The sequence below is a fragment of the Loxodonta africana genome, chromosome 4, assembly GCF_030014295.1.
Source record: "Loxodonta africana isolate mLoxAfr1 chromosome 4, mLoxAfr1.hap2, whole genome shotgun sequence".
NCBI lineage: Eukaryota > Metazoa > Chordata > Mammalia > Proboscidea > Elephantidae > Loxodonta > Loxodonta africana.
The window spans coordinates 147,650,015-147,661,275 of NC_087345.1; the positions used below are offsets into that span (position 1 = coordinate 147,650,015).

The 11,261-nt window shown below is 39.4% G+C and overlaps 1 protein-coding gene across 1 annotated transcript; it reads right to left on the minus strand.

Annotated features, from left to right (window-relative positions):
- Positions 1-2,068: 2,068 nt before the first annotated feature.
- On the minus strand, positions 2,069-2,834 carry LOC100654874 (ubiquitin-conjugating enzyme E2 L3). The gene is given in 3 exon segments (XM_010590746.3): positions 2,069-2,608; positions 2,610-2,641; positions 2,644-2,834. Coding segments are annotated over 3 exon segments (459 nt in total). The 5' UTR covers positions 2,813-2,834; the 3' UTR covers positions 2,069-2,350.
- Positions 2,835-11,261: the final 8,427 nt, after the last annotated feature.

The window sequence follows — 11,261 nt, forward strand, 5'->3', positions numbered from 1 at the left end:
TAAATTGGGTTGTAGACTAAGTTTGTTTTCGCTCTCAGTTTGGGCTCCATAGATACAGGGAATTCTTGCCTGGAACTCATGATCCAGCTCTAATCTCTTGCCCAGTATCTAGAAGTTTCTCAGAAATTTTCTTTTTTAGTCCTTAAACCTCTTGAGTCCTTGCACTTCCAATTTGAGAGCTGGTTAGTGCCAACTATCGGCAAATGGAAACACCAATGAGATCGACCAATTTCTTCTACTTAATTCCTTGGCTGCAGCTCAACTTTTCTATAATTTGGCTAGAACTCTAAAAACCAATCTTTATTTTTTAAAATAGCATTTAGTGTTCTCTTCTGATTTTAAAAGCTTCAAATGTTTGCTATTGAAAATTTGGAAAACTTATAAAAATGTGTAGAAGAAATTAAGAGTACCTGCAATCCTGTGATGCAGGAATAATCACTGTTAGCCTCTGAAATATGCACATTTTGCTATTTATAGTAAAAAAAAAAAATTTTTTTTTAAATACTTTATTTTTAGTAAACTGGAAATTAAACTTTTATTCAGCCTTGTTACTTATTTTTTTATATGCTGTATCATGAGTATCTTCTTATGCTAATAAATATTCTTCAAATATATATTTTAATTGTAGGTACATAATTCCATTGTATGGGTGAACCATACCTTATTGAACTAATTCCTCTTAATGGACTTTTTTTTTGTTTCCAGTTTTTTATTATAAATAAAATACAAATGTTCAACCTTTTACATAAAACACTAATTATTCTTTTACGAATTAATATTTAATTATTTTTTTAATATATATATTTTTTCACCCAGCTAACCATATTCGTAGAAACCCTGGTGGCGTTTTTGGGTAACCATATTCATTGTAGGACATTTAGAAAATGCAGCTAAAGAAGAAAAAGAAATAAGAGATAGCCATTACTACTCTTTATATATTCTCCCAACCTCTTTTATATTGATACGTGTGCTTGTGTGTGGATATTTTAAAAAATGGGGTCATGTGATTAGTGATTGATTCTTGATGGTAATGACAGCTAACAGTATTTATATTTGCCAGGCACTATCTAAATGCTTCGCATAGGTTAATTTATTTAATCCTCTCAATAGTCCTATGAGGTGGATACAATTATTATTCCCATATTATAGGTGAGGAAACTCAGGTACAGAAAGGTTAATTTAGAAAGAGGCAGAGCCAGGATTTGACCACAGGTAGTATAGAGCTCCTACTTTAAACCATCACACTTTCTGGCTTTGGACAATAGACTCAAGTTCATAGAGTTTATACTATGCCTAGGGCTAGAATCTGGGTATGGGACATAGACAACCATATGATTCTCTTCTTGACTTGCACTTCTGAGCAGATATTTTCCTGCCTAGAATAACATTTTTGGACCTCCCTCCCCATTTTCTGAGAAGAATATGTTTAGTCCTCTGCCTTGTTAAATTTACCTGTCCTGTGTTTCATTTCTGTAAGCTATGCTCTCTGTGTTTTATTGACTATGAAAAGGCATTCGGCTGTGTGGATCAAAACAAATTATAGATAACATTGCGAAAAATGGGAATTACAGAACACTTAATTGTGCTTATGCGGAACCTGTACAATTATTTGAACAGAACAAGGGCATACTACATGGTTTAAGCTCAAGGAAGACGTGTGACAGGGTTATATCCTTTCACCATACTTACTCAGTTTGTATGCTGGGCAAATAATCTGAGAAGCTGGGCTATATGAAGAAGAATGGGGCATGAGGATTGGTAGAAGACCCATTAACAACCTGTATTATGGATATGATACAACCTTGCCTGCTGAAAGTGAAGAGAACTTCAGCACTTACTGATGAAGACCAAAGACCATAGCCTTCAGTATGGATTACACCTCAACAAAAAGAAAACAAAAATCCTCACAACTGGACCAATTTAAGCAGCATCATGATAAACTGAGAAAAGCCTGACATTGTCAAGGATTTCATTTTACTTGGATCCATAATCAACACCCATGGAAACGGCAGTCAGGAAATCAAATGATGTATTGCTTTGGACAAATTTGCTACAAAAAGCGTCTTTAAAGTGTTAAAAAGCAAAGATGTCACTTTGAGAACTAAGGTGCTCCTGACCTAAGCCATGATATATATATATTATTTTTTAGAACATCTTAAATTTTTAATCCTTTCTTCACGGGTTACCTAGACCACTTTTGATTAAGAAAACTGTAGAAAGTTAATAACTGCCATAAGCAGGCACCAGGCGGTGGCACACATCAATTCTCCACACAGTCCTGCTTTGAGGGGGGTCTGAATGCACTGCTGGCGTCTCTGCTCACACTTGCTGGAATCAATCGTCGTAGATTTTAGTCCATAGGTCTCTTTTCCCCATATTTCTTTGCAAATTCTTCAGCGTTCTTACAGAATTTCTTACGGTCCTTAGAGTACTCTTCAGCTAGGTCAGCCCAGAGCGGGTGCTCGGGCTGGGGGTCATTCACGGGTGCTACGAGGGATTGGATTACTTGGTTGGTTTTGGTTGCTGGTTTCCAGTTCTCAGCACTAATTACTGGCAGACAGACCTGCCCCTTTTCATCGGTGTTCGGGTGATAGATCTTTGTTTTAAAATGTGATCTTCGGTGGTTTGAATGGACATTCTGAAAGTTGATTTCAATTCTGAAGTCCCCCTTATCACATGGAGGGTTGTCAGGAAAAATAAGGCCTTTCCAGCTCAATAAATTAGCTTCACCAACTTGGATGTTACAGAAGTTTTTCTTTCCACATTTGCAGATTTCTTCAAGCTCCTTCATCAGCCACCTGCTGGCTGCCATCTTGGATCTGGTGCTGCTCCTGTCCCAGAATGCATTGCGGCCGGCCTGGCAGCTAAACACCCTCCCTCCCCCCCACTTTCTGCAGAGTCCGTGATGTTTTAATCACCTCATGTGCATGCAGAAGCTGGGCAATGAATAAGTAAGACGGAAGAAGAATTGACGCCTTTGAATTATTGATGCCACGGACTGCCAGAAGAACGAACAAGTTCTGTATCAGGAGAAATACAGCCAGAGTGCTCCTTGGAAGAGAGGATGGAGAGATTTCATCTCACGTACTTTGGAGGGACCAGTCCCTGGACGACATCACATCTGGTAAGGTGGAGGGTCATCAAAAAAGAGGAAGGCCCTGGACAAGAGGGATTGGCACAATGACAGCAACAATGAGCTCAAGCATAACAATGATTGTGAGGATGGTACATGACAGGGCAGGGTTTTGTTCTGTTGTGCATAGGGTCACTATGATTGGAAATTCATTCGAGGGCACCTAACAACAACTAACATGTTCTGCTAATTTGATAAACTAATCTGTGCTAATGCGATAATGGACTAATGCGTAGCCCCTCTAGGGTAAAAACATATTTGCATGCTAAAAGGGGGCTTTCTGGAGACTTCTCCCATTTGTAAGTCCTTGGAAGCTGGGAAGAAAGATATTTGGGGCAGGAGACTTTTTTTTGTCCCTGAAATAGCTACACTTAACTGACAAATCCCTCAAAAGTCTAGCACTTGTATACACAAATAGAAGGTTATAAGAATGCATAAATCTTCTTTTAGGATAAACAAACAAAAAAAAACAAAACCTGTTGCTGTGGAGTTGATTCTGACTCATAACAACTGCTGTCAAGTTGATTCTGACTCATAGCGACCCTATAGGACAGAGTAGAACTGCCCCATACAGTTTCCAAGGGGAGCCTGGTGGATTCGAACTGCTGACTTCTTGGTTAGCAGCCGTAGCACTTAACCATTACACCACTCAAAATTGCATCTCTTTGAATGGCTTCTGCAAAATGGAAATGGTGTCGTAGTCGTATCCTAGTAGGACTTATTCTTCAGAATATTAACAAAAATTTCAAAGCTGGAAAAGATGAAGGGGACAATCTTGTGGGGCGCAAAAGGTATTTTGGAGTCAAAGACTATGGAAACCAGCCAACCACCCACCCACCCCTCGATTTTTGCCTTCCTTTTCAATGCTTCTGAGAGATTCATGAAGGTTATTTCTGTTCAGCGATTTGTAACTATGAGGTACACTTTGCTCAGAAAATAGGGAAAGTTCCTTTCCCGTGATGAATTTGGTTATTTTATATCACAGGTACATTGGTCAGAAACAAGCACTAGGAAAAATTGAAGCAGAACTTCAGTTCCCTTTGTTCCCTGCAATTGGACATTTGAAGATCAACTGTTGGCAACATCCCAGACATTATATAAACACAAATGCAAAATATACTTCTAGTAGATAGTTTTCCCAGCAAGCATCACTTCTTTGCTTTACATTTGTCTTTAATTATAACCTTAGGTAGAAGGGCAGGAATTACCAGGACCAAGAATTCTTTTGCATTTGCATAAAAAAAATCTTAGTATCTTAGGAATTTTTTTCTTTTCTTTTTTTACATTCTGGTAACTCACACCCCCAGGGACCAAGATCAACACTGTTTCTTTTAGACCTGAAGAAAAAATCTTCCATATGTACTGGTTCTCTGAGAATGGGGAAATAGCCTCTGAAGTGTAGACTTGGCCAAAACATTCATTTTTGAGGAAAGCACTGCATTCTGCAATTGCAACAGGACAACCACTCATCCTAATAAAACTATATCTGAAAGCAAAGAGTAGGGATGAAATAAGACTTCCGAAGAACATGCTCATGATACTGAACCCCTTTGTATTGTATTGGGCAAATCTGCTGCAAAAGACCTCCTTAAAGTGTTAAGAAGCAATGATGCAACTTTGATGACTAAGGTGCACCTGACCCAAGCCACGGTCTTTTCAGTTGTCTCATATGGATGCGAAAGCTAGAAGATAAAAAACAGTACTTTTGAATTATGGTGTTGTCAAAGAATATTGTCTATACTATGGACTGCCAAAGAATGAACGAATCTGTCTTGGAAGAAGTACATTCACAATGCTCCCTAGAAGCAAGATGGTGAGACTGTCCTGGCTGCTTTGGATGTGTTATCAGGAGGGACCAATCCCTGGAGAAGGACATCATGCTTGGTAAAGTAGAGGGTGATCAGAAAAGAGGAAGACCCTGAACAAGATGGATTGACACAGTGGCTGCACCAATGGGCTCAAACATACCCACTGTTGTGGGGGTGGTACAGGGCCAGGCAGCATTTTGTTCTGTTACACATGGGGTCACTATGAGTTGGAGCTGACTCCACGACACCTAACAACAACCTCCAAATTCAGGTTGTTGGGCTCAGAGTTGCTACTTGTGTTATGCAGACAGATACCTGATTTATCTGTGTTGTGATGTTAGCTGCTATAGTGTTGCCTCAACTCGAGGGAACAAAACACTGCCCAGTCCTTTTGTTGGAACTCAGACCATGTGATCAGTCTTAGTCTGAAGCCTACTCAGCATCATAGCAACACACAGGTGTCCTCTGACAGTTGGGTGGTGGCTGCACATGAAGCACATTGGTCAGAAATTGAACCTGTGTCTCTGCATGGAAGGCAGGAATTCTACCACTGAACCACTGTTGCCCCCATGGCTTTATTTGTTCCACGGGTTACAAATCTTATGTTAGTCACTGTGTCAGTTTCTCATCATTAAAAATTCCTAAAGAAAAATATTCTTTTCTCTCAGCCGAATCAGAGTGCCTATTACCACTCCTTTTCTCACTCTTCTCAACCAAAACGGAGAATTTCAGATGCTGAGAAATCTCCCATATGCCCTTCCTGCCCCTCCCTCTCTTTGCATGTTGCCTGGGCAATCAGATGCCCCTTGGTCCCAGGACAGGCTCTGATGATGGGAATTAGGCGACTGGCTGCTGCATCTGAGTACATTTCAGGCTGTGCACCACCTGTCTGCCCTTTTTCACTTGCAAAATGGAAATCTTTCTAAGCTCTATCATCTTTGACATCACTATAAAAAAACAGTTCTAGTGATAAAATGAATCGAGCAGAGTGGCCGTATGGGATATGTAGCAGGGATATATTTTTGACCCCATATCTAAAAATTTTGGATTCAACAGACATATCTAAGTAAAGTTGTGCCTTCCTGTTAAAAGGGAAGATTAATATCCAATAAATTACTTCCCCAAGTCCTTAGTCCCGAATTTCAATTCTTAATGCACAAAAATGAAATATCCATTATAGACAATCAATTCATCTTCTTATTCCACTTTTTTCTTGTTTTTTTTTATTAATGTGTTTTTATTTTCGTGAATTTCTCAAAGTTCCTTGCAAATCATGAATTTTAAAATAAACAAAAACCAAACCTGTTGCCGTCGAGTCGATTTCTGACTCATAGCGACCCTATGTACATTATAAATATATATATATTTTTTAAACCAAACTCACTGAATTTTCCTCTCTGAATATTTAAAAGAAGAATAGGGTAAAGGATTGTCTTTGAGAATTATTTTGATCCAGTCTTCTCTGGGGGCAGTAGAATTCATTTGACATTTAAATGTCAAGTTCAGACCTATCCTACTAGAAAAATATAATCTGAGTCAGATAGGGGAGAGTCAAATCCTTATGAAAACCTGACACATTGCATGCAGCAGGTACAGAATTAAAAGAAAAAATAATCTTGGTTAAAAAATTGTAACTAGACCAAAATTGCAAAATATTTTCTTTTGCCATTTTCATATGATCTTACTTCTACATTTAGGGTCCGTATAGGATTTCTACAAGTCAGAATCCCTCAATGGCAACCTGTTTGGTTTTTTTTTTTTTTTTTTGATGAATACATTACAGGGTCATGTCCAATATGGGTTATGTTCTAATTTCAGTCTCATTGTGTGATCCTAGGAAATACATTACTTTTTATACCTCGTTTCTTCTTCTCTAAAATGGTTGGAATTATATTACTTTTCTTTCTTAAAGGCACTGTAACATGGAAGAATGAACCGGAGTTTTAAAGCAGGGATACCTGAGTGAGTTTGAGGTTTAGTTTTTCACCTTAATACTAATGGGGAACCCTGGTGGGGTAGTGGTTAAGTGCTAGGGCTGCTAACCAATGGGTCGGCAGTTGGAATCTGCCAGGCCCTCCTTGGAAACTCCATGGGGCAGTTCTGCTATGTCCTATAGGGTCGCTATAGTCAGAATCAACTTGATGGCACTGGGTTTGGTTTTTGGTTTTTAGACAAATTACTAAATACCTTGGAGGTTTTTTGTTGTTGTTGTCAGCTGCCGTCAAATCACTCCTGACTCGTGGCAATCCCATGCACAACGGAACTAAATGCTGCCCGGTCTACGCCATGCTCACGACCGGTAGAAGATTGGACCATTGTGATCCATAGCGTTTTCCTTGGCTGATTTTGGAAGTGGATCACCAGGCCTTTCTTCCTAGGCCATTTATAGTCTGGAAGCAACACTGAAATCTGTTCATAATCATAGCAACACTCAAACCAACACTGACGGATGGGTGGTGACTGTGCAGGAGGTGCAGTGACCAGGAATTAATCCCGGGCCTCCCACATGGAAGGTGAGAATTCTACAGCTGAACCTGCAAAATGAGATAATCATTTTGATGGCTACTGTCTTTTTTTTCTTTTTGTGGGAAATACAGTGATTCCCAGAAATTATCTGGCCATGTCTAGTGAATTAATGAAATTATGTGTGTAAAGTGCCTGGCATATAAACCAAAACCAAAAACCAGACCTGTTGCTGTGGAGTCGATTCCTACTCATAGCGACCCTATAGGGCAGAACAGAACTGCCCCAGAGGGTTTCCAAGGAGTGGCTGGTGGATTTGAACTGCCAACCTTTTGGTTAGCAGTTGAATGCTTAACCACTAGGCAACCAGGGCTTCATTTGGCATATAGTAGGTGTTTGAAACAAAAAAAACATTGTGATGGTTCCAACTCATGGTGACCCCATGTTTTACACAGCAGAACTGCTCCACAGGGTTTCTTGGCTGTCCTCTTCATGGAGGCAGATCACCACTGCTGGGTGGATTTGAACTGCCAACCTTTAGGTCAGTGCAGCGCAAATCATTTGTGCCATCAAGGAACCCTGTAGTAGGTGCTCAGCAAACATCAATTTCCTCCCTCTACTCTCTTAGACTGTTTAATTTTATAAGGGTTTATGATATTGTAACAATAATGTGAACACTTCTACAGCACTTACCTATGTAATCTGCTAAGCCATTTTACATATTTTATTAACTCATTCAATCCTTATAATGATCAGATGAAATAGATAATATTATTATTTCTGTTTTATATATGAAGGAACTAAAGCACAGAGAAGTTAAATAACATGACTGAAGTCACAAAGCTAGGAAGTAGAGAGGCTGCAGGTTTGGACCCTGGCTGTCTGGCACCAGAGGCCTCACTTTTATCCACTATACTGTGCCAGCCAGCAAGCCTGACCTACCTTGACTGTGGGCGGGGACAGAGCTGGAATCACAAGAATGTTATATAGCAAAACTTAGGAAAGCTGTATAATTTGGAAACCTGTCAGAGAAGGAAAATGCAAATATTTTCCACTAAAAGGAGTGATAGAAAAGTGGTTAAGACTGCACCCTGTCAAAGGCAGAAAAACAAGCAGTCCCAATGAGTTCTGGCTTTCACAGGTTTCACTGTAGTTGGAAGACCCTTAGAAAAATCTTGTACAGTGCTGATCAAAGTGTTTTGAACACACATAGGATTCTTGGTAAAATATGTTTGGGAAATACTTGATTAAATAATTAAACCAGTTTATTGGTTGTAAAACTTTATTAGAATGTCTCAAGGCATTTTATACGCTAATGTGTACTGCAAATTTCCAAAAATTGGTGTGTGTGTGTATTAAGCTCTCGGTTACTAGAGGAGAAATTGGGGGTTGAACCCACCCAAAAGTGCCTTGGAAGAAAGACCTGGCTATCTGCTTCCAAAAGGTCACACAGCCTTGAAAACCCTGCGGAGTGGTTCTACTCCGCACACATGACATCACCATGAGTTGGAATCCATTTGATGGCAAATGGTTTTGTTTTTTTTGTGGGAAGTACAGCGATTTCCCAGAAATTTTCTGGCCACATAAATCTTTTTTTAAGGAACACTTGGTAACATTTCTGAGGTGTACCATTTAATACATGCAGATGAAATCTAACTGTCTTCTATTGCAAATGGGGAAATGTATGTCCAGAAATAGGAGGGCATATTGGCTTAATGGCATACATAGAGTTAATTGGTGGCAGAGTTGGGATAAGACTTACGCCCCTCTGCCTCTAAATCTAATGCTCTGGCCACTACACTGTGTAATAGTGCCATAGATAAAGAACCACAATGTTATTTTTCCAGTGTTCCTCCCTACTTCATTTAATATGTTGAAAAGAGCTGACATGTTGCTTTACCTCTGTAATATTTTAGTTTTCCAAAAAGAGACAAAGTTACTTTTCAGCGCATAATTAATATCTTCTGTGATGGCATTATTTTCCTCCTACTCTTGCTTCTGGAGAGTTACTCTTGCTGTGTGTGGTGTTCTTAAAAGCCAGACATCAGCCTTTGGGCTGGCTCTGGGCTGGTTATAGTGCTTTAAAGTGCCTCATGATCACATCTCTAAAGTGCTCTTCAGATAAGTGGGTCGCACAAAGAAAGCCGCTTTCAAAAACAGTTCTGAGATACTTGACATATTTTTTTAACCCTACCAGAGATTTGAATATTACATTAGAGTAATCTAACAAGCACAGGGTGTTGTGTAAATGATAAAGGTGAGTTCTGGGGAGGGAGTGGCATTCGTAAGTGTGGGCAAGTCAAACAGTGATACGAACAGAATTGCGGTGGCTCCTATACTTGTATAAATCCAGCTTCCTGAGTCCTGAAAGCAATGGAATTTTATTTGAATCAGTAGCCGCCATCATCCTGTTCCTAATTTAGGGGAAAAGTTTTTGTGTTAAAGGAAGATATATTGAAACCAACTAACCCTTTCAAGACTCAATTATTTTCTGCTTTGAATTTTTTTTGGTACCATATGTTTTCAGTAGCGGAATACATGCTGAGTCATTGAGCGTGTTTAACTTTTTGATTGATCATATAGATTTTGGGAAGCCCAGGTGGTGTAGCAGTTAAGAGCTACGGCTGCTTACCAAAAGGTCAGCAGCTCAAATCTACCAGGTGTTCCTTGGAAACCCTGTGGAACAGTTCTACTCTGTCCAATAGGGTCACTATGAGTCAGAATTGACTTGATGGTAATTGGTTATTATATAGATTTTGAAGAAATATTATGTGAAAATACGTGATTTGTGGGAGCTCATTTGACCCACCAGTCTTGGGTAGCAGGCTTTATTATGGGTGCCTTCCATTTGGGTGCATGGGAACCTCTAGTTTTGCCTAATACCCCAGCTATTTTGCTTCAACGAACATTTCCTTCACCTTTAACCATTATACAAGTACCTACTGGAGGGAAGCAAATACTTTCAGTGGGAAAAGTATACTCCCACAGAACTCCAGAGGCATAAAAATTGGGTGGGATACCATCCGTTCCGTGAGTCATGGAAGGGCTAATGGTCCAATGTATTATTCTGATTCTCTGTAATGATACTGTGTTTCAGTTGTGTCATCATTAGAATCTGCTGAAGTGTCCTTTAAGGGTGAGGGGAGGTTTCGATGACAAGAAGCTCAAAGTTTAAATGTTGGAGAATTCTGTGTTGTCATTCTAATTTTAGAAGAGCAAATACTAACATTAATATTAAAAAACAAAAACACAAAACAAAACCAGTGAGAACAGGAAACCCCAAAGATCTTGATTCCTGGAGGAGAGGCTCTGAATAGGAGACGAGGGTAATCCCCTGTCCCCACTTCTTCTCCTGTAATCGCAGTGGGTTTACAGATGTTTCTCTGCAGCTCTAGTGGGCAAGTGATTCTGTAACCGCCCTCGAGCCAGGGCTGGGAGCAGCCTGCTTGAAATGATATATTTGATATGCAAATGAAAATGCATAAAATGGAGCTGGCTGATAAGCCTCAAGACCAATTTCAAGTGAGGGTCACAGTGGGCGAGAAAACAATGATCAAATTCATGAATTAGATTTCTGTTTACCCTCCTTTTGTCATAACTAAATATTTATTAATTAAGCCAGGAAGGCTAGCGTGTACTGACGAGCCAATAAGCACATCAAAACCTTGGATAAGAGTTCCTGAGAATAATGGGCCTGGGAAGGAACCTGGGAAAAGAAGTATAAAGTGGAGTTTACAGTTTATGTTGATATTAATCAACTAACATCCAAGTGATTTGCTAAATCAAAGGCAAAAAAAAAAAAAAAATTCCTGTAACAAAATTGCAGTTATAATTAGTTTGAAATAACTTTTAGTTTT